The sequence below is a fragment of the Manis pentadactyla genome, chromosome 15 (assembly GCF_030020395.1).
Source record: "Manis pentadactyla isolate mManPen7 chromosome 15, mManPen7.hap1, whole genome shotgun sequence".
Taxonomy (NCBI): domain Eukaryota; kingdom Metazoa; phylum Chordata; class Mammalia; order Pholidota; family Manidae; genus Manis; species Manis pentadactyla.
The window spans coordinates 68,651,958-68,674,157 of record NC_080033.1 but is presented as its reverse complement, the minus strand read 5'-3'; the positions used below and the strand labels follow the sequence as shown (position 1 = coordinate 68,674,157).

Sequence of the window (22,200 nt, the reverse complement as noted above, 5' to 3'; positions counted from 1 at the left end):
GCCTCAAGCCATAGGGTGGGAGCTGGGGCACTGGCAATGGTCCTCAACCACCCGTGGCTTCAGGTCCCCAGACTTCGAAGCTGCCTGTTACCCTTCTCTGCAGACACTGCCCAGGCTGGGGAGGTACCCAGGTTTGCAGACACGTGCATACGCTGTGTGTGTGTGTGCTTGTGTGTGTGTGCCACGTACACTGTCTTCTCTCCCCACCCAAGGTCCTCAGAGAGCCTGACAGTCCCCCACTCACCGCAGCCCCCTGGAGGAAGCTGGAGAACCACCAATCTGGCCTTGTGAGGCAGGCTCTGGCCTCCCCACACTGGGCAGACAGGCTTGGGCAGGCACATGACTTACCTGGTACACAGCTGGGGCTGCACAGAGAAAGGGCTGTGTGGATAAAACAAGAGTTCCTGTGGCCAGGATTCTCACCTGGCCCTGGTCGGCTAGCTCACTGCACACTTGTGGGCAATACGTTGTTATTGACTCTATATAAAGTGCTCCACCCAGTGGTCTGGGTGACAAGGTGGCAGGGCTGCAAGGCTGCAGGAGAGCAGAGCAGAGACTGGAATGGCGGCAGCGTCGAGGACAGAGGCCCAGAGGACGGCTGTGCGGACAAAGGCGCCCAGAGGCAGAGACCGGCTTGCTGCATACAGACTAGACTTGCTCTGAGTGAATAGGATTTCAGTGATTGACCTGCCACTGTGGAAATAAAGTTGGTATAACCCTTTCACCCAGAAGGAACATTTTACTGTCATTTCCTTTGGTCACAGTGACCCCATAGTGAACTTGCCTGGGGCTGAAACCCATTGGCAAGACAGGCTGACATCGAAGTCTGAACAACCTCCTCTGTTAGCCTCCCAGGGCCGCCATGGCAAAATACCACCAGTTGGCTGCCTTGAAGCAGCTCTGGAGGCCACAAGTCTGAAGGCAAGATCCTGGCGGGGCTGGTTCCTTCCTGAGACTCGAGGGAGAGAGCCATGCACGCCTCTACCCCAGCTCCAGGTGATTTCCAGACTCCTTGGCCTTCTCTGGCTTGTGCAGCCTCCCTCCTGTCTCTGCCTCCATCTCCATGTGGCCTCCTCCCCTCTGTGCGTCTCTCTGTGCATCTATCCTTATAAGGACTCAATCATTGGACTTGGGGCCACCCTACTCCAGTGTGACCTCACCTTTACTTGATGGCATCTGCACACACCCAACCCTGAGCAAGGTCACTTTCACAGCTTCCGGGTGGATGTAAATTTGAGAGGATGCTCTTCACCACAGGCCACCTGCAAGCCCAGTGGAAGGGTGTCTGGGCCCTACCTGCTGGCAGAAACCCAGAGGGCCCTAAGGACAGGGGCTGGGGCTGCTGCCTGCCTAGGCACCTGCCTCCCCTCCTGACAGGACCCACCCATGCCTGCACACCCCACCCTGCCCCCTTGCTCCAGGGCTGTACAGACCCATGAGCTAAGCCTCTGGCTTGTCTGCCTGGGACCCAGAGCGGGAGCCACCCTTCCCAACCACCGTCCAGGTCTGAGCCCTGGGAAGGGACCTAGAGCCTCCATCATGCCCAGGGAGGAAACGCTCCACCCTCTTTGCCAAGAGCCCAGCCCCAGGACAGCACAGCCCCTGGCAGGCAGGCTGGTAGGCGAGGGAACCAGGTGGGGCAACCATGAGGCAATTCCGTGAGGAGGGGATGCAGCCGAGGGCAGCCACAGGGGCTTCCTTCTTCACAGACCAAAGGGCTCCAGGCTGCCCCTTCACCCCAAAAATCCCATGACACAGAGGAGCACCAGAAACAACTTCTTTATTGAAGCCCAAACGTGCAGCAGCCCTGACCCCTCCGAGGCCCTCTCCCCACTCCAGTCCCAATTCCCCCATCTCTCCCCCACCCCCCAATCAGCACGCCTCCAGCTCAGGGACCCCCACTCTCTGGAGGTCTGCTTTAGTTTCTGAATTTGCCCACCAGGGGTTTCGAGGGCCAAGCACCCAGGCCCTGCTGGTCCAGGAGCAGAGACAGCTGCCGGCGAGCCTCTCGGTAGGACCCGGCCTAGGGTGGGAGAGGAGAGGACCTGGAGGGGGAGCTCCCTGGGTGCAGGGGGAGGAGGGCCGGAGGGGTGGGGCTGACCTTGGCTGCCTCATAGGTCTCCAGGGCCAGGAGGTGGGACCTCCCGAGAGCCTGGGCAGCCTGGCGGAAGGCGCTGAGGAAGGCTGCCTTGCAGAGGCGGGAGGGAGGCCCAAGGTCAGCACTGGAGGTGGAGAGAAACAGAGTGGAGACCCAGGAGGGAGGGGAGGGCTGAGCTGGCAGGCCCGAACCGTGACCCTCACCACCTCCTTCCTCGCCAGGACCATCTTAAAGGAGTGACAGGGTGGGTGCCGAAGCCCCAGCCACAGTCACACAGCTGCTAAGAGGCTGAGCTGGGACTGGAACCCAAGCTGGCGACTGGACGCACCCTGTAACCCACGGGGAGTTGGGTGGGACCCCGTGGGACCCTGCCCCCCCAGCCCACCCACACGTCCTCCTCACTCGGCCTTCACACGCCCGGTGGCTACATCCACAACCTCGACATCCGGGTCCCCCAAGCTCCAGTTGAGGCTCAGGCTGTGGCAGGTAGGGGTGGGGTTGGAGGGGGCCACAGAGGGCCCTGCAAACAGGTGCAGCGTGGTTCGGGCATAGGGAGGTGGCACACATGGCCCCGAGACCCCATCTAGGCAGGGCCGGGTGTGGATGGCCCTGCTCAGAGTCTGGGGGTCATGGCAGGGGTCGGCTGTGGGGACAGAGACATGGGAGAGAGTGCTGAGTCTCTCCCACACCGCCCAGAGCCCACCTTCTGCCCTCAAGCCCCTCAGGGCCCTCACCCAGGACAAGGCTGGTGGCATAGAGCGGAGGCAGAAAGTGGCCCAGCAAGGCACCACCCAGCCCCAGCACAACCCAGCGGGCCAACTTGTCGCTGGCTGAGAGGCAGCCAACGTGGGTGTAGCGAAGCGCAGGTGCCACGTAGCACACGGGCTTCAGGTCCCCCTGGATGTGGGCCTGCAGGCGGCAGGGGCTGCTGTGCAGGAGATGGCCCTCGGAGGACGGCGGGAGGCTGCAGAGGCAGGAGGAGGGAACGGGGCGCAGGACGCAACTCAGGGCCACCCTCTGACCCCGCCGCACCTGCTCTCCCTCCTCAGCCAAGCCGGGCCCCACTGGGGCTCCCCACATACTAGATGTCGTGGGCAGCTCCCTTGGGGGTGTTGCTGATATAGAGATGCAGGAAGATCCTGGGCTTGAGGGCAAAGGGGGGCCCTGGCCCAGGCTGGGGGGCCAGCACGGACTTCTCCTTGCCCTTGGGGCCCCCCTGTGTCACCAGCAGAAGCTGCCGAAACAGGAACCTGGGGGAGAGGGCAGAGGAGTTGGGCGCTGCCTCGTCCTGCCCGGGGTTCTGGCAGGGTGCCTACTGTGCCTGTCCCTCACCTCACCAGGGCCCGGCGGGCCACAGCCAGACTGTGGCAGTCATGCAGCTGCCGGCCTGAGAACTCCAGCCGGCCCGTGCAGCTGCCGCCACCAGTGCCCAGCGCCACCAGCTCGTAGATCTCGTGGGCGTGGGCCCTGGTGCCTGGGACCTCTGGAGGGAAGGAGGCAGACACGGCCCTCCCTAAGGCAAGGAGCCCACGGGGGCCCATCGACACAGGGGGAGCAGGGCAACCCCCACCTCTCTCCAGGATGACGGCAGCCACAGTCCCCCTACAGGCCTGGTAGGGCGACGTCTTATCCACCAGGCGGTCAAAGCCAGTGCTGACCACGGCCGCGCAGCGCTGCTCATGGGTCAGAATGTTCTCTGCACAGAGCGGAGAGGGAGGAGGTGGGGCACCACAGGCTGTGCCCCTTCCCTCACCATGGGGAGCAGGTCAGCAGGGGCCTACCTACCTACACTCAGGGAGGTGAATGGAGGCCTGCCGGGGGTCTTTGAGGGTTCTGGAAGAGACAGGGGACGGGTCTTCGTAGTGCTGGGGTCTGCCCTCCTGTCCCTTGGGAAGCCAAGAAGGGTGGGGGGCATCTTCCAGAGGGCAAAAGTCCCTAGGCTGCCTCTCTCACAGTCTCTGCCCCCAGGGTGGGCAGGCTTCCAAGGATATCAGTAGAGGTCAGCCAGGTCCCCTCCACCTAGCTCCCTGCAGGCCAGCTCCTGATGTCCAGATGGTCACTGCAGGTACCCAGCCCTCCCCCCCACACCCAGCTGGCACTCAGTCACCTGGGCCACCTGTCCCCCTTACCTAGGCTCCCCAGCTGACTCCGGATGTAGTGAAGGGCAGAGACAGCGGCCTGCTGCTTGGCCTCCAGCTCGCTGTTGGCGGAGCCCGAGGCGCAGACCACCCCGTCCAGTTCAGCGCACATGGAGAAGGGGCAGCAGGGGTCTGCAGAAGGAGGGGGCTGTGAAGTGGCGAGCTGCACCCCCTCCCCACTGTGGGCCCTTTCTAGGAGCACCACAGCCCCTGCCCCATCTGAGGCACAGCCACTCAGCTACATTGCCCCAGACCCTACGTTGCCCCAGACCCTGTCTGGTCCTTTCCCTGCCAGAATCTTTGCTGAATAACTAATTGGCTGTGAGGCAATTTTGCCCTAAAAGATAAAATGACAAAAAATGAGAGGGACATTCATTAAAAAGGGCATAAAGAAACATGAAAACAAAATTAAGATGACTTTAACATAAATACAAGATATTTGAATATGTTCAGAGTGTATTGTGTAGCTTTGCAGTAACTCTGGGCAAATAACTGACTTTATTTTGTGCGTCACACCTGAGCCCTTGTCTTCAAAGCCTGCCCTTCACAGTATTACATTATATGGTTTTGCTGCCTATTGATGGTCTCTTCTTTCAGCATCACACTTTGTTTTCACTAAAATAACTTTCTTCATTAGGAGGGGTGTCGGTTTCCAAGTACTAGGATGCATATTTGCAACAAGTTTTGCATTGCATCGTCAAAGTCTTCCATGTGGTTTCTTTCTGGTCTCTTGTCCTGTGTCCGTTGATAGACATCCCAGAGTTCTTTGGAAAAGGTGGGTTCAAACTCTGTGCCACTGTACAGACCATTGTGAAGGCTGAGATTTATATCATATAAAATGAGAGCACTGCATCAGTGGAGCAATGAAACCAAATTTTCACTATTTTTCTATCTTTTATGGCCATAGTCATGCAGTGAAAATGTCTGGGGTAAAAATGCTTGCAGCAGAGATGTCTATAGCAAGAGTACCTACCTAGAAGCCCTCCTGACCCCCCACAGCAAGGACCACCAGAATGACCAGGAGAGTCCCTTCAGGTGGTCCCCTGCACGGGGCACAGCACATGCCTCTGAGGCCCACGGCCACTCAGAGATCTCAAGTCCCTCTGAAACAGGTCCATACCATTTTACAGAGGAGGCACACCAGGGCAGGCAGTGGGCCTGGGTGGTGCCAGGAACCAAATCGAGGGCCACACTATTCCCAGGATGCAGGCCCTGGGCACAGCACACGCCCTACCTCCCCCAGACACACTGCTCCATTTCTTTCCTACTTTGGAAAATTTTCTCTACCAAACACTATCCTTTCCGGGGTAACTTATGACACAAAAGAGGCGGGTGACAATCCCGGGCCTAGGGTCACTTGGTCAAAGGGCATCAACTTGTTTCAATCCCTGTGCTTGCAGACACTTGCTGCTATCTGTTTCCCCAAAGGACTGCCCTTTTAGCAGAGGACCCGCAGTTCAGCTCTCCCCACCAGCCCTGAAACTCAGGAAACCCAGCCTGAGGAAACAAGCCCACGTCGGAGGCCACTGAACAGAACCACCACCCTCACTCCACAGAAAACGTCAATGTTCTGGAGACAAAGACCTACTTTAAAAGGGCATCACAAATGCCGACTAGAAGATGCGGAAGGAACGCAGGCACCGGAACACCACCACGCAGCACCCAGCGCGGTGATGCAATAGTCAAGTCTAGCGACAATCCTCGGAGGGTGCTAAAGCCACAAGCTGACGACATTCTGGGAACAGTACCCTCACACTGTCCCTACATGCCCCCCATGGATAACTGATGAGCCACAAAGGGGAAGACACCTGGGGTGCCACCCATCAAGCCCCCGCAGCTAGCACGGTCAGCGGCAGGACAAACACCCCACAGATCTCGGGGGCTGTGCAGCCTGGGACACAAGGTTACCACATGCGCTCCTGCCCTAACACGCAACCTGAACCCCAGCCTGAGGAAACAAGCCCACGTGGGAGGCCACTGAACAGAACCACCACCCTCACTCCACAGAAAACGTCAATGTTCTGGAGACAAAGACAGACCCAGGAACTGTTTCAGATAAAAGGAGATTAAAGACGTGTGACAGCCAAACGTGATCATCCATGCCGGGCTGGGAAAAAACGGTCATTATTGGGACAATGGGCAAAATTTGAAGGTGAGTGGAAATTAGGTCAATGCTCCGTTTTCCAGGATTTGATCATTGTACTGTAGTTACATAAGCCGATATCCCCGTTCTTGGGAAATGCACACTGAAATGTTTAAGGCATAAATCAACTTTCAGATTTTTCAGAAAAAATGGGGACACTTTTACATAAATAAATATACAGGGGGAGAAATAGACACATATGCAAAGCAATGTGGCAAATATTAACTGGAGAATCTGGGTGAAGAGGTTGTAGTTCTTTTATACTATTCTTTGAAATGTTATCAAAATAAAATGAATGACTAAAGACCTTGGCGGTGGGCTCTCAGGGGAACAAGGGAAAGGGGAAGGGAGAGGTGATACAGTCCAGGGGTTCAGCTCTGATACCAGCCTGCCTGGGTTCACACTGCCGCACAGCCACACCTCTCTGGCCTGCCTTCCCGTCTACAGAGTGGTGGTAACAGCATTGTGTGCCTCTTAAGGAACGGCAGTGAGCACTCAATGTACTGATGTGTCTGAAGCCCTTCAAAAGTGCCTAGCCCATCACCCAGAACTCAGGAATGTCAGCTATTACCATCTGTACGAGTCTATTTTCTTACTTTCTGTATTCTTGATGCTTCTAAATTTGGGGCCTTAATCCTGGAGCGACTGCTGCTCCCCCAGGGCTAATTCCTAGAAATACCAAATGACTTCCCTGTGAGCACACCTGTGACACCGAAACCAGCCAATCCAGAGATCACACCCCAACTACCAAACTCTCATACAAGCCGGTATCAGCCATACCCTAAATCACCCCAGGGCCAGGTACTAGGCGACTAGGGCCACCCCAATAAACCCCTAAACTTACTCAGCGTCTTCTTTACTCAATCCTCCCTTAATTTACTTAGCCTATTTACTCTGCCTTGAGAAAACACCATTCCTTCCTGAGAAAACCCCATTAAAGCCTCTGGCTGTGCTCTCCCCTCTTGTCTGCCCCCTGACCCACTCCGGGCCTTTCCCATGTGGCTCTGCACGGCAAGCTGTGCCTCCTGCTTCTAGGGATCCGTGTGTACAAACTTTTCCCTCATGCAATCATCTCTATGTCTGCTGTCTTACCATACCTGATTAAAATAAATCCCAGGTACATTTTTAATACATTCTTTCTTTCTGAGCTATTCATTTGGGGTTCTCTTAGGTAGTTTTACAAATGCTCCCAACAGATCGAGGGATAATTCTCGTGCTATCTCCTTAGAAACTGGGAAGGTTTACAGTTGGGAACCTACATTTTGGACCTGGTGTATGGCTCTGTATGTCTGTGTCTGAGCCCAGGGTGGGACGGATGTGCTGAGGAAGAGGAAAGGACATGGTAATCACCACACCTCTATGCCCTGTTGTTATTATTAAACTGTGTTTGACAGTGTCTTTTAAGACAGGCTGGCCCTCACTCAGGTATCTCCAATGCTGGCAAGGCAACTGTAATTGCATATAACTGGACCTGAAATAAACTTGCTGAAAGTCTGGGTAGCCTGGGGGCATGTCCTTTAAATTCCCCAAACCTCAGCTGGAGATAGTGTTCACCCTGACATGACCCTGGCACAGTTAGATGCCTGGCGTAGCGAGGGTCTGTCTCAGCCTGAGGGTCACGCGCAGCCCCCGGTCCCCCCTTCACCTGGGGTAAGCCGGAGGAGCTCTGCCATCCCAGGGCCCCAGGCCTCACCTGCTGTGTTGTCCTCTCTGAAGATCAGCGAGATGCCCAGACTAACGGCATACTGCGTGAGCAAGGCCACGGCCTGTTCGGGCGGCGGGTCTTTGAGCTGCAGGCCCAGCTGTCTGGCTGCTGTCAGGAAGTCCCTGGAGGGCCCCGCGGGCAGGACAGAGACCCTCGGGGACCTCCCTATCCCCTCCACGGAGTCTTCCCGCTCCAGGGCCGCCCCCAGTTCCCCGACTCCGGGCCCTGCCCCAGGCCCACCGTCCCTCGCCAACGAGGCCTGGGGCTGCCCGCCCGCCTCATCGTCTTCTGCGCTGGGGGCTGGCGCAGACTCTGGTTCCCAGGGATCTTGGCCCAGGCAGGCCGAAGGCGGCCAGGGTCTGGGCCCGGGGCTGATTTGCAAAGAAGCCGCCAGGCGGGGCTTCCTACGGCCACTGTCATCCGCGCCTGGGACTGTGCTGGCCAGCGAAGCCATGGCGGATGCGGGCAACAGGGGGGAGTGGGCCCTGATGTCGCGTCACCCGTGACCTTTTACACGCACTGGTCTGGCCTTGCTGGAGAAGCACGAGGCTCTGCAGACAGCGCATGGCGAGCTCCGCCCCACCTCACCGCTGGCCAATGAGAGCCCACAGAGCAGTGGTGGACAGTGCACCCAGCCAATGGGAAGGCTAGTCTCTTGGACAGCAGTGGCCGGATGTAGAGGATGGGTTAAGTGGTCACCTGGCCAACATCACACTTTCTGCATGGGATTTTGGGTGTGAGGCTGGGGACCCAGAAAGGAGGTGCTCCTGTCAGCCTTCAGTGGTCCTAGGAAAATGAAGACCAGGGAAGGGATGTAGGGTTCCAGATTGAGTGCCTTGCCCTGCTCCTACCCTAGGATGCTCCAAGCCACACCCGTCACACCAGCCTGCCCCCAACCACTCAGCTGAGTCTGGGGTCCTCACACCATAAATAAAGGTGTTGTCAATTGAAGCAGCCCCGCAACATCTTGAGGATCTACATTTAAAAACTGTTCACTGTACTTTCTATAAAGCCAACCAGGAATGCTCTCTGGCCAAAATTAACCATTTGGCAGCCCCCCATCCCCCCTTTCTTTCCCAAATGGGATTTTAAGTTGGCTCAAAAAAAACCCAAAAACCAGCAATTCTCTAAGATGAGGGACTGGAGATGAAGGAAAATATGATGAAGTTAGACATGAACACAATTTACATACCGGCCTAGTATGAGGCCAAAGGTGATTCAACAGGTAATTGCTTGAAGGGGGCTGCATATTTAACTAAGACTTAATAGGAGCTGGTGAGCGGAAAATATGACCAATCACAGAGTTCACAGTGCGTAAAATTCGTTGCCATTGCTGCTGCTGCTAATTATTGCTACCTCTGGGTCTGACAGTGCTGACCAGGATGGCACCAGTGTGGATGCGGGGGCACAGGAAGAGCAGTTGGTGGAACCAAGAGGTTGAAAGAGAAGATGTGGGCGGAGTCAGGGTAGATTTAGCCTCCCAAACGTTTCAAGGATTAGCATCAGGAAGAGCAATTCTGGGTGTGGTTAGGAGAGCAGAATTTGGCCTGGTAGGTAGAAGGAACTGCACAACAGGTGTGCAGGAATGGAATGATGGCCGCACATATCCACAGAAAGAGGTGAGCAGAGTCGTGAATCCCAGTATGTTACAGACAGAAAAAGGCATGAATAAATGGCGATAAATTCATACAGTGGATTATTACTCAGTGGAAAAAAACAAACTGCTGTTACATGCATGATGTGGCTGAATCTCATAGGAATGGTAGGCATGTTGAATGATAGATGCCAGACTAAAAAGAGTAACTTCTGTATGATTCTATTTATACAAATTTCGTCACCTGGTAGAACTAATCTGTGCTGATAAGAGTCAGAATCGTGGTTACTTCTTGAAGGGGAATATTGATGGGGAAGCGGCACCAGGGAATTTTCAGGAGTGATGGAAATGTTGTCTTGATCTGAGTCGTGGTTATGTGGGTATACATGTATGTAAAAACTTGAAGAGCTGTATGCTTAAGACTTGGGTGCCTTACTGCATGTTAAGTCTATGTCAGTAACAAAAGGAAACAGAATAGTTTGTTTAGAAGAAAGAAGAAAGGGAATTGGCCTTCCAGTGCAGAAGCCTGGTGGGTTTCTCATAATGGGGCTGTAGAACTGTGGTGTGGTAAGCAAAATAATGGTCTCCCAAAGATATCCATGTCCTGATTCCCAGAGCCTATGACTATGTTACATCATATGGCAGGGGGGATTTATGATTGCAGACGGAATTCAGATTTCTAATCAGCTGAGTTTTAGACAGGCAGATTATCTCAGATTCTCTGGGTGGGCCCAGTGTAATCATAAGTGTTCTTCGATGGGAAGAGGGAGACGGAAGAGTCAGGATCAGAGAGGTGGCATTTTGAGAGACTCAACTGGCAGTTGCTGCCTTTAAAGATTGAAGGAGCCATGAACTAAGGGATATAGATGGCTTTCAGAAGCTAGCTAGAAAAGGCAAAAAACTGGATTCTCCCTTGGAGACTCCAGAAAGGAACATAGCCCTGCTGACACCTTGATTTTACTCAGTGAGACCCATGTCAGGCTTCTGACCTCAAGACTGTACAATATTGTGCTGTCCTAAGCCACTAAATTTGTGGTAATGTGTTACAGCCACAGTAGGAAACTAAGATAAATGGTATTTAATTTTTTTGCATACATAATCTGAAAATAATGCTTAAAAACTAAGTATCCCCAATTTTTTAAGTCACAAATTGAAATAGTTACAAAAGGTGAAATTTATTACAGATTAAATAACCTTTCCAATGTATTTTCACCAAAACCATGGAGATGAGACCTAGCACATTCCATTTATGAAAAACTTGCACCAAATGATCCAAGCGTCCTCTTAATCAAACCACTCAGCCAAAAGAGAATTTCTTCCTCTCAAAACAGTCTGAAACAGAATTGAAAAATTTTTTCAATATCAATAAATTTGTTATTTTCTCAGAAGACATCTCGTTTTATTCCGTTTCATTGATTAAAATATTTAGTAAGCATCTACTCCTCTAGTTGTTGGGGATACAACACAGGCAGAAGAATTTCTGCCCTCCTAGAGTGACTACTGAATTCTATTTCTAAGATAGCTGAGAAGGCATGTAGCCTGAGAGGTTGAAGTCTTAGTGAGATAAAGTGCCCCAGTCGGCAGTATTTTCTTCTTTTTTTCAAAAAAAGGCCCTTTATTGAAGTATAACATACATACAGAGAAGCAGACAGCTCATTTGATGAGCATTCACACTGCACACCCCCATGTAACCAGCACTCAGATGAACATAGTACCGCCAGCCTCCAAAAGCCCCCCCTTCTGTACCCCTCCATCGATATTTTTTATTGAACATGTTTTTCTTAGCTTTAAAGGGACTGTCTTCTGCAGGAACTCCGGTTTTCGGAATCACCCCTTGTTCAACACCCGTCTTAGGAAATACTCCACAGTGGGGGAGAACGCAATTGTGGACGGGGGAGATGTTGGAAGAATCATTAGATTCCAAGGACCTCCCAGATAAAAACAGCATAGAAGCTAAGAATTGGGAGATGTATTCTTTCAGGTAATGGTTCTCAAACTGTGGTGATTGGACCACCAGCATCAGCATCACCTGGGAGTCCATTAGAAATGCAAATTCTTGGATCATATCCCAGAGCTACTGCCCCAGAAACCCCGGGGGCGGGGCCCAGCAAACTGTTGTAGCAAGCCTCCCGGGGTTTCCTGATGCACACTCAAGCCGGAGAGCTACTGGGTTAAAGAAATTGTAAGATTTATGACTGCGCAGTAGTTCTTAAAGCGGGGCCCCCAGGCAAGCAGAATCAGGGTCATCTGGGAATTTAGGTGTGCAAATTATCAGGCCCCACCCCAGACTCACTGAATGAGAAACTCTGTTTTAACATGCCTTCCAGATGATGCTGGTTCACGATGGAATTTGAGAACTGATGCCTAAAACTATACTTGCCAGATCACTGGAAAAGCCTCCTACACTCCCAGGGGTACCCGAACCCCATTTATAAAGCCCGCTTCATAGGATATAAGAACAATCAGTAGCATTTCTACCGACTAATACAGTGCCTGGCTCATAGTATGTGCTCAGTGTTTGTTGAGTCAATTATTTATTACAACAATCCTGTGATATAGGAAGTTAGTTAAGCAGAGGTGGGTTTCGCACTCCTCTCAACCTAGCCTTCACTATTGTGCCTGGATCTAACTTTACTGTCCAGGGCGCCGCCTCACTCCCATTGCCCCTCCGCCCGGCAGGTGGCGCTCTGGGGGGCCCGGGAGGCCAGGCTGGGAGGCGGGACTTCCTGCCCTCGAGGGAGCACTTCCTGCCCGACCTGGAAGCCGGGTAGTAGCTGTTGCGGGTCGGTCCCGTTCCCGACGCCGGATCCCGGGTGCTGCCTTGGGGCTCCCTCGTGGTTCGAGGGTCGGGCGGAGCGTCGTGCTGAGGTCCAAATCCCGGAAGGGCACGGCGAGGCTCGGGCCACGTAAGTGCGCGCCGCCGGGGCCGGGGGAGAGCTCGGGGTTGCCCCTTCGCGGGTCCACGCGCCGCGTGCTGTGCGGCCGTGGGGTAAGCCTTCCAGCGTGTACAGAGTGGGTTATTAGCTCTGAGCTTGATGCCGGGGTTCTTGTTTGCGGAGCCGAAGAATGAGCTTCACAAACAGTCAAGGTAGGAGAGCAAGGTACAGGCTTTTATTTAGAAATAAAGAATGGAGCTCCTGGCTCACGCCAGGAGGGGACAAGAGAGCCCGTAGTGGTGCGTTGTCTAGGGGGTTTTATAGGCAGCTGAGGATTTTTCGAGAACATGAAAAAAACTTAGGGGTGTGGACTTGTTAAGTGGTCCCTGAATATTTAGAATTAACTTAACACAAGCAACTTCTGAGATACCAGCATCTTGGTCTGGAGGCATATGAAACAAGGCTACCTGCTCAGCCCCCAAGGTGGGCTGAGGTATTGTTTGCTAAAGAGTAAGTAAGAATTTTTAACGTCTTAACTTCTTGGGTATTAAAATGCAATCTTATCTTTAAGGTGGAATCCTTGCTGCCTTTTACTGTGTTGTTTATGCCTGGGCTTACTTGCTAAATTAGTTGCTCAGTTTGCAAAATCACTTCATCAGATCTGAAGGAGGAAAGACAGCACATAGGCCTGGGCCTTTTAGCATGCTAAAGAGAACCTTACACATGATTATAGATGGTTAGCATAATAAAACATGTGCTACTCTTTATCTGGGGAACATTAACTGATTTCACTGAAGAATGATTCCAGAGCTCAATGTTTGACATAGAGTTTTAGCAGGGGATTTCCTTGCATGTAGTTACATTGCTCTGACTGAAAATATCCTGCCCTGCCCCCTCCAGTCGCCCTCACCCTGCTCTGACTACATCCACAGTCCCTGCCTCAAGCTGACGGAGGGGTGGGGATCCCACAGATGTAAAGCGAGGCTGCCGCTGCCCAGCACACAGCGCCTGATGCTAGGCCTCCGCTGTCGGGCTAAATTCGGGGTCCTGGAGGTGGAGTGAGAAGAGGTGGGTGGGGAGGACCGGGCAAGGAGCTGTATGGGGAACCGTCCGGATCCCTTCTTCCCGTCCCCTGTCAGGCTCTGCCATACCTGGCCTGGCATTAATGCAGACCCGACTGATTTCTACAGCCTTGGAAGTCTGAAGGGCCTTGGAGAACCAGGGTGAGGGCGGGAAGTTGAGGTTGCCTTGTCTAAGGGCTTTTCTGAGGTCGTGGGCTCCACCAGTGCCCTCTGCCTGCCTGTGCTTGTTTGAGACTGTTTGATTCCTTTTTTCTTATTCATTCATTTTCTGGTCTTGTTCTTTTGTCTTATATGGGCTAATTGGTACCATGTAGCAAATATCAAGGCACTAGAGATAAAATTAAGTCCCTTTCCCATGAGGACTGTTAGAGCAGTTTTGAATCACACACCTTCATCTTGAAATATCTAATCATACATTGCAATGCCTGCCCTGGAGGAAGGATTCAAAGTGGTGTGGAAGAACTAGGAGCAGCTTCCTGCCTTGAAATCTGAAGAATGAGTAGGATTGTATAAGTGGGGAGGAAGGCCACCAGAGATGGTTCTAAGTGGAGAGAGAGTGTGCCAAGTTCCCTCAGTGGAAAGAATCTGGTGAGGAAGAACCCCAAGTAGTCAGTGCATTTGCAGCTCAGGCACAAAAGGTAAGCTGGAGATGTGTGCGTGCTCACGTGGCCTGCTGGTTAACAGAAATGCAGCCACACCTGGGAGGCTTAGGTGCTCCTTAATTGCAATCCGTACAGCCTGTCGGAAGCTAGTGTTTTTCACAAGGATTGCTGAGCATCTCCTTGGCTCCTGCCACTGCCCTCTCCTGTCACAAAAAAGGGAATGACAGCAGCCGTCAGACACCGGGAACTCAAGGATGAATCAAACAGCCCCTACCCTGGGAGAGCTATCAGGCTACATATAAACCACAATTAGAACTAGGCTGACATGCCGTGAGAAACATATTCATTCTTTCGACAAGTATTTACTGGCCTTTATTGTGTGATGGACACTGCGTGGTGCTGAGGGTTCATGGCTGTACAGAGGTCACAGAATTAACTGAAAATCCAAGGGAAAAGATTTTTGTTACTAAGACTATAATGCTGGTGTTTGCGTTTGGATGCACAGGAGAGTGGTGGTTCAGAACTTGCACTTTGATTGGATGGAGGCTCAAGCTGTTGGCTTTGGGCAAGTTGCTCTTTCCTGGGTCTCAGTTTTCTGAACTCCAAAAGAGGGGCAACAGAAGAGTAAAACATGTAGTACCCTATCTGGCAGATCCTGGTGCTCAGTAAGTGCTGCTATTATTGTTGCAGTTAATTAAAAAAGAGGGATTATATGGCCATTTAATCTTCTAGAGCATTTTATATTCAGAAAAGCCCTTTGACATTAATTTATTGTTACTCAACACACATTCACTTGCATATTCTGAAAGATACCATACTTGACAGTAGGAAGACAGATGAGTAAGACTCAGTCCCTGGCTTTGGAAGGACTTGAGTTGGTTTGGGGACTGTATCCTGGGGTGTAGGGCATAGTCTATAAATGTGTGATAATACATAGGTGACCCCTCACCACTGTCTGACTTCATCCCCTACCACTCTCCTCCTTGTTCATTGTGGAGCCTGCTGGTTGTGACTCACATACTTTCCTGCCCCAGAACTTTTGTACTTGCTGCTCATTTTGCCAGGAACCCTCTTTTCAGTTGTGTGCATGGCTCTGTCAGGCTGTGCCAACACCACTGTCTTGATGAAGCTTTCCCTGGCTACCACTGCTAAAACTACACCCTGGCCCATCGCTGTCCCCTCCCTCATGGTTGGGTGGTTGGTTTTCATGTAGCACCTACTACTATCTGGCAGTAGGCTAGTATTCATTTGCTCTTTACTATCTGGTTTCTCGAAGAGAATATGCCCCTCCTTGGGCACTCTTCACTCTCCAGGAACCCGGGAAACTTCTCAGATTCACGTCTCTGAGGTGGAGTGTGACGTGTGGTTCTTGTCTTCTAGGATGGACTTTCCCAGCATCCTCCGCCCCACACTGTTTACGACTGGCCCACTTGGTCAGAGTGATGTCCCTGACATGTCCTTCATGTGCAGCTGGAGAGACATGCTGACCCTGCCAGAGCCCCTGCCCCAGATGTCGGAGGTGAGGATGGTGGGGAGAGCCTGGCAGTGGCTCCTTCACTGACTCTCTTTTCTTAGCATTCACATCAGTTGGCAGGAGTACAGGGTGGGGTGGCAGTAGCACGAATCTGCTAAGACAGGCTGAGGCAGAATGCTAGCTGGCTGTGGAGTACAGGGGACGCCTACCTGCCGCAGAGGGAAGACTGAGCAGGAATGGCCAGCTCTCTCTCCCTCCCTCCCCCCGCCCCATCCTTCCTCTGTGTTCAGTGAACACGATCACCCCTGCGATGTGCCAGGTGCTTATCAGGCCCTGGGAACCCAGTGTGGTAGGTCAGGTGTGATCCCTGCCCCCTGGGCCTCAGACATAGGGTGAGTGAGAACAGACAAGCCAATGGAGCAAAGGAAAAACCGTCCCAAGGTGTGATAGTAGTTTTGAGCAGAACCAGAGCATGCCGGAACAGCACAGCGGGGTTGAAGGGGCAGCGGGAGGGGAGGGAGACCTCAGGACAGGAGGAACTCTGGCTAGTCTCTGGATGCCCCAGCCCCTGGCTGCCACTCAAAGACAGGCTGGCTAAGGCTCTGCGAGGCAGATGCAGGTGGGCAAGGAAATGGAGGACAGCTCTGGGAGCAAGGGGCTTCTCTGACAAGGAGGGGTGTAATGTCAAATCAGCCCCTTCTGGGAGCCTAGCTTGATGGCTCTTCTGTCCCCTGAGTGTTGGAGCTGAGTTGTCTCGGGCCAGCCTAGCTCAGGAGAGTGGCGTGGGGTCAACTGGCTCCCTGAGTTAGTGACCACAGTCTCCCGGGTGGGATTCAGGGCAGCCAGTGATGGCCCCAGCGGGCCTCCGGAGAGCCAGTGCTTCCTGGAGGTCAGAGGCCCCCAGCCTGGAATCTGGCTGTTGGGTCTAAATTCCAGCCTTCTCTTGATTGGCTGTCCCCTGGGGCAAGTGGCCGCCTGCCTGTACCTCCATCCCTTCACCAGTAGGGGGACGATGACCATCATACTGACTTAGCGGCCCTCTTGTGAGGATTGAATGGGTTATCAAAAAACAGGTGCCAGCGACAGCGCCTGGCCTGGCACAGCGCTCACTGTGTTGTTTCCTCAGAGTGGGCTGCCACACTTGGCCAAGGGCCTGCTCTGGGAGCCAGAGACCCCTGGGCCCCTTCCCTTGCTGCCTCCTGGTCCAGGTAAGGGCCCTGGGCCTCGGGCCACCTCCCAGGCTGTTCCCCTTGTGGCCTCTCTACCCTACCCCCAGTCCTGAGACCTTCCCTCTCCCTGCTGATGACCTCCAGTCACCTGGGACGACACCTGGCCTCACTTCCGGGGCCTTCCCCGGCCTCCCCTCCCCTCAGATCCCTGGGACCCCGGCATGACTGCCCGGGACCTGGTTTTCCGGGGAGGCCTGCAGTTCCGAAAACAGCCCCAGGTCGTGCTGGATGTCACGGAGCAGGTGAGTGGCCCCACGATGGGGCATGCTTGTGTGGCCGGGCCTGTACCGAGTGACCTTACCTCCTCTCCTCCTGCAGCTCAGCCGGTTCCTATGGGACCATGGGGACATAGCCTTCGCACCCCTGGGGAAGCTGATGCTGGAGAATTTCAAAATGGAGGGAGCCCCGGTTAGTAGCCCCGGCCTGTCAGGAGAGGGCGCTCTGCGCCTCATGTTGGGGTGAGCCCTAGGGTGTGGGAGCCTGACGAGGCCTTTCCCCACAGAGCCGCTCTAAGACGAAGACCGTGGTCAGTGTGAAGGGGATACTCCAGGACCTCGGTGGACACCAGCCTTGGGGGCAAGTGGCTAGTGAGAAGCACGAGATGGGGAGGCCTAGCTGGTGGTGGGCATGCGGAAGGATCGGGGCACAGATCTAGGTTTCCATAACAATTGCTTCTGCCACATGCAGCCATGAGCCATACTTCCCTATGTAAAACTCCCAACTCTGAGGGGAAAGGGGAGTTTGAATTTACGGATTGCAGGCATGGCTGCATCCAGGAGTTCAAATAATGTTAGTAGGGCTCTATCTCTCTTTATTTTCTCATCCGTTTGGCTTTGCCCGGCTTAATTCCTAGACAGACTATTTCCAAGCGGCAACAAGGTGGCTTATGATTTCAAGGGAAGAGCCAGTGTGTCTCCCGAGGCACCAGCACAAATCCTGGGAGGGGTCTGGTTGACATGGCTTGGGTGTCATGCTCTGCAGCCGGGGTGATGGGATGCGTCGGGTGCCCGGGTCTGGGCCGTGTGACTGCCCTGCAGCACACGGAGTCAGATAGATTGGTTTCGCAAAGGAAGACATTCTAGGGTGATAAAAATACCTGGCCTGGCCTGCCTTGGGTGGCTGTCGGGGCCTCTGTCACTGCCGCAACCTGACCCTCCTGCTGTCCTCTCGTCCCCAGGTGTCCCTGGGCTTACCTCAGCTACCGACAACGCCGGTTCTCCATCCTTGGGGGCCCGGTCCTGGGCACGTCCGTGGCGCACCTCCTGGGAGAGCTACTGCACGAGGAGCTGGCCCTGCGGTGGGAGCAGCTGCTCCTGGATGACGCCTTCACGGGGGGCGCGCTGGCCTGGGTGCCTGGAAGCACGCCTCAGGTGGGGCAGCTGGTCTACCCTGCGGGAGGCGCCCTGGACAAGCTGTGTATCCTTTCCCAGGGCAGCAGGAGGCGCTCTCAGCATGGTCCAGGGCAAGGGCAAGAAGCTGGGGGACTTGCAGTGACCAGAGTGCATGCATTCATCCTTAGTGAGAAGCCCAGATTTCCAAGAGGTCATTCTGACCCCAGACAGTGACCCCCAGGTCCTCAAGGACCCTGGCCACATCCAGCTCCGAGGACCTGTCCGGCAGGTGGTGACCCGCACGGTGCAGGAAGAATGTAAGGCCCCGAGGCACCCCCCCACCGCTGCCTGACCTGCTGCCCAACTCTGACTCTCACCCCTCCCCTCAATCCCCTCAGCTCTGCTGGCTGTCCGCTCTGACTACCACTGTGCTGTGTGGAAGGTCAGCAAGCAGGGGCGGCCGGCCCCTCTGCAGGTGCTGCAGGTTGGGAAGGGGGCCACCGGGATCAGCCTCAGGTGAGGGGGCTCAGCTGGCTGGTCTGTAGGGAGCTGGGCATGGCGGGGTTCGGAGGGTGGCGACGTTAACCACATTCGTGCCCTGCAGCCCTCACCTGCCTGGGGAGCTGGCTGTCTGTAGCCGTTCAGGAGCCATCTGTCTGTGGACCCCCCAGGATGGGTAATGCCCCTTCCGCATGAAACCCTCCACCCCACCAGACAGCTCCCCTAGCAGTGTGTCCTGGTCCCCAGGCCTAGGCACCCTGGGCTCCGCCATCAGCCCGTCTCCCCACACATGGCTGGCGTGTCTCCCCAAGGCTGCGGCAAGTCTACAAGGACCCTGAGACCCTTGTGTTCCGGGACCCTTCTCCCTGGCGTTGGGCAGACTTCACCGCCCACCCTCGGGTGCTGACTGTGGGGGACCGCACTGGAGTGAAGATTATTGACACTCAGGTGAGGGGTGGGACCGTCCCAGGCCCAGCAGGGGGACAGAGCTACATGAGGCTGGGGTGGGAGACTTGCCCCGGCAGCCTGGCAGGGATGGTGCTGCTGACCTTGGACTGTGGGAGGGCTGACCCTTTCTTCCCTAGGGGCCCCCAGGCTGTGGTCTGCTGCTGTTCCGAGTGGGAGCGGAAGCATCGTGCCAAAAGGGGGAACGTGTCCTACTGACCCAGTATCTGGGGGAGTGCAGCCCTGCACCCCTGCATCCCACGCTCCATCTTGTCTGCACCCAGGTGAGCCTTGCCGGCGTGCTGACCTGCATGCTGTCTCAGGCGGTTACTGGAGCCGTCCTGGGACTACAGCAGGCAAAACAAGAATCATGAAGCTGGGGCTTAGCGGGTCTAACGCGTGGGTGAGAAAGGCCTGGCAGGGAGGTGATGTCTGAGCAGGACTCCAGGTGCCACTAGGGACGGACCAGGTGAAGGGGGATTGGCATAGGCTCGGGTGGGGGAGCAGTCTGTGCAGAACTGGACAGTTGCCTTGTGTGTTGAGCAAAAGAGGAGGTTAGGATCCCCCAGGGCTGGCCCCAGGACCCTGGGGTGTTACCAGGTGTGTCTGAAGTGTAGCTTCCAGGGTTGGGTGGGCTTGCGGGAGGCTGGTAAAAGCCAGGGGGTGGCTTCTATGTGATAAGGCTCCTCTACTAGTGTGGCTGTCAGGACAAGTGATGGTACCACCCGCTCTGGAATGCCGCCCTGTGGGGCTCGGCAGGTGTAAGTGCAGGCGTAGTCAGGGTGGCCAGTGCTGTGACCGCTCAGGGGTTTGCACTCCCTCTGAGAGCCATTTGGGGCTGGCAAGGGCTGTGGGGGCTGCCCAGAGAGACATGTCTCGTCAGACTCTTGCCCCACACCTTGTCACATCTGCCCCATCTTGCCGCCTGGCCCCTGGCCCCCAGTTCTCGCTCTACCTGCTGGATGAGCGCCTCCCCTTGGTGCCCATGCTGAAGTGGAACCACGGCCTCCCCTCTGCCCCACTGTTGGCCCGGCTGCTTCCTGCGCCGCAGCCTGGCTGCCCACGGCCCCTGCTTCTGGGTGGCCAGGGCGGGGAGCTGCAGCTGCTTCACATCTCAGGTGAGGGGCAGCCAGGCTGGGAGGCACGTGGGAAGACAGGCGGCCCTGGGGCTGGGCAGAGCCTCAGCCATCTGTCCTTCCTCAGGAGAGGGGGCCTTGGCACCCCGCCTGGCAGGACACCCCCAGTCTCTCCCTTCCCGGAGGGACTCCCTCTCTGCATTCCCCCTGCTGGAGCCTAAGAGCCAGTGGAGGCTGCAGGAGCGTCTGAAGTCCCCAGCCATAGGTGCGCTGGGGCAGGGAGGGAGTTGGGAGGGCTATACCCCGCAGGGCAGGCCTTCAGGTCACTGCCATTCCCGCCCCCAGGTCTGGCCGCTGCCATCCCCCCCTCCGCCTCCACACCAGCCCTGTCGCTCTTCCAACTCTCTGCAGCTGGAGATGTCTTCTACCAGCGCCTCCGCCTCCAGGCAGATCCTGGGGCCCCCAGCAACCGTGGGCCCAACTCCTCTGCCCCTGCGGCTTCCTGGAGCCCCCAGGACACAGCCTGCTGCAGCCGGTGGCTGAAGGCCTTGCTGGAGGTGCCCACAGCTCCCCCTGTATGGGCTGCACCCACCTTTTCCCACCGCCAGCTGCTGGGCTGCTTGGAGCAGCGGAAGGTTGAGGGGAGAGTGCCGGAGGGTCTGCGTGCAGCCATGGCCCAAGGGCGGCTCCTGTGGCAGAGGGACCTGGGTTCACTTCCTGTTGCCCAGCTGCCCCCTGCCCCTGAGCCAGGCCCTGAGGACATGCTCACTGGGCGCCTGGAGGCGGCCTGGGGAGGGCGGGCAGCTGCCTGGTGGGAGAGGCAGCAGGGCGGGGGCTTGGGGCCTGGGAGGCCGCCCAAGCGGCACAAGCGCCGGACTCTGCTGTCCAGTACCTTCTCCTCACTCAGCCGCCCAGACCTCTCTGACGCCACCCCTGCTCACAGTCCAGACCGGATACCCCCTGAGGCCAGGCCTTGCCCTCCTGTGACCCTGCCCTCCCAGGAGGTGACCCAGGAGCTGCGGACCGTCCGGAACTGTACCACTGGGCTGCCGTCCCAAAGGGACACCCCAGGAGGCTCTGAGGTGCCCTCTTCCCAGAGCTCTGGCGTCCGGGCCCCTTGCTCCGGGCAGCGGGCACCCGTCCTCTCTGGCTCTCAGCCACATCGGAAGAAGCCCCGCATGGGCTTCTGAGGGCCCAGGGAATCTGCTCCCCTGCCTCCGGAAAGCCCTTTCTCCTGCACCAGCTGTGCCTTCCGTAATTGGAACTTAGGAAATAAAGAGAGAACAGTCTCCAGGAGTCAGACCTTTTTACCATCTGAAGACTGCTGTGACTAGGCGACCCCCAGAAGTGGTTCAGAACCATGTCGGAGCAGGGACAGCAACAGAGTTGTTTCTCCCGTGGTTTATCCTTCTGCCTGGAGACGTGTTGGAAAGGCCCTGGCAGTCCTGTCCTGGGGCCAGTGTCACTGGGTTTCCTCCAGCCAGGCCACAGGGCTGCGCAGTGCAGGAGCCGGGCCCCGGAGCCCACCAGTGACGGTACCAGCTCCTCCCCAGGGTCAGTGACGGTGAAATGAGACCCAGAGAACTGCTGGTGCTGGATGTTCGGTTGGTTGAGCAGTTTCTGAAGTTTTTTGGACCCACATTTAGGGTTTGAATAAATTGTCAGCTGAGCATGGATTTGAATGATCAAGTTTCTTGGACTGGGCAGTGTCCATGTACAGCTTTTGATGTGTAATGCATGCTATTCACTGCCTCCAACATCTGTGGCTCCATTGGAAGGCTCTGCCATCCTGTGGGGCAGATGCGCACTCCAAATGTCACAGGACACCAGGATCCAACCTAGCTCTAATCACACATGAAGAGAAGAATGGTTCTTAGGTACCTGATGAAATGAGTCACATGTGACTC

General features: G+C 55.4%; 2 protein-coding genes across 5 annotated transcripts; one reads left to right on the top strand and one right to left on the bottom strand.

The window, feature by feature from the left end:
- Positions 1-1,892: 1,892 nt before the first annotated feature.
- ADAD2 (adenosine deaminase domain containing 2) lies at positions 1,893-8,557 on the bottom strand. The gene is made up of 10 exons (XM_036909403.2): positions 8,073-8,557; positions 4,228-4,368; positions 3,884-3,931; positions 3,669-3,794; positions 3,431-3,581; positions 3,181-3,348; positions 2,833-3,062; positions 2,501-2,741; positions 2,102-2,222; positions 1,893-2,023 (listed from the first exon to the last, which is right to left on the bottom strand). The coding sequence occupies exons 1-10, from the start codon at positions 8,536-8,538 to the stop codon at positions 1,919-1,921; spliced, it is 1,797 nt and encodes a 598-aa protein (XP_036765298.2). The 5' UTR covers positions 8,539-8,557; the 3' UTR covers positions 1,893-1,918.
- A 3,876-nt stretch (positions 8,558-12,433) lies between these two features.
- Positions 12,434-21,967, top strand: TAF1C (TATA-box binding protein associated factor, RNA polymerase I subunit C). Of its 4 annotated transcripts, none has more exons than XM_036909386.2 (15): positions 12,434-12,584; positions 15,619-15,757; positions 16,839-16,920; positions 17,086-17,183; positions 17,260-17,349; positions 17,444-17,517; positions 18,119-18,357; positions 18,473-18,589; positions 18,671-18,788; positions 18,877-18,948; positions 19,085-19,220; positions 19,358-19,501; positions 20,161-20,335; positions 20,421-20,558; positions 20,705-21,967. In XM_036909386.2, the coding sequence occupies exons 2-15, from the start codon at positions 15,620-15,622 to the stop codon at positions 21,481-21,483; spliced, it is 2,400 nt and encodes a 799-aa protein (XP_036765281.2). In that variant the 5' UTR covers positions 12,434-12,584; position 15,619; the 3' UTR covers positions 21,484-21,967. The 4 variants fall into 4 exon arrangements, with proteins under 4 accessions (XP_036765281.2, XP_036765280.2, XP_057349364.1 ...); XM_036909385.2 differs by having other exon boundaries at positions 20,639-21,967; XM_057493381.1 differs by lacking the exons at positions 16,839-16,920; positions 17,086-17,183 and having other exon boundaries at positions 20,639-21,967.
- Positions 21,968-22,200: the final 233 nt, after the last annotated feature.

Coding starts and splice junctions, on each gene's coding strand:
- TAF1C (XM_036909385.2), top strand. CDS start 15,620: ATGGACTTTCCCAGCATCCTCCGCCCCACACTGTTTACGACTGGCCCA. Junction 18,949..19,084: donor CTGTGGACCCCCCAGGATGG/GTAATGCCCCTT, acceptor TGTCTCCCCAAG/GCTGCGGCAAGTCTACAAGG. Junction 20,336..20,420: donor GCAGCTGCTTCACATCTCAG/GTGAGGGGCAGC, acceptor GTCCTTCCTCAG/GAGAGGGGGCCTTGGCACCC.
- ADAD2 (XM_036909403.2), bottom strand. CDS start 8,538: ATGGCTTCGCTGGCCAGCACAGTCCCAGGCGCGGATGACAGTGGCCGT. Junction 3,349..3,430: donor GCCCGCCGGGCCCTGGTGAG/GTGAGGGACAGG, acceptor CCTCTCCCCCAG/GTTCCTGTTTCGGCAGCTTC. Junction 2,024..2,101: donor AGACCTATGAGGCAGCCAAG/GTCAGCCCCACC, acceptor CTCCCACCCTAG/GCCGGGTCCTACCGAGAGGC.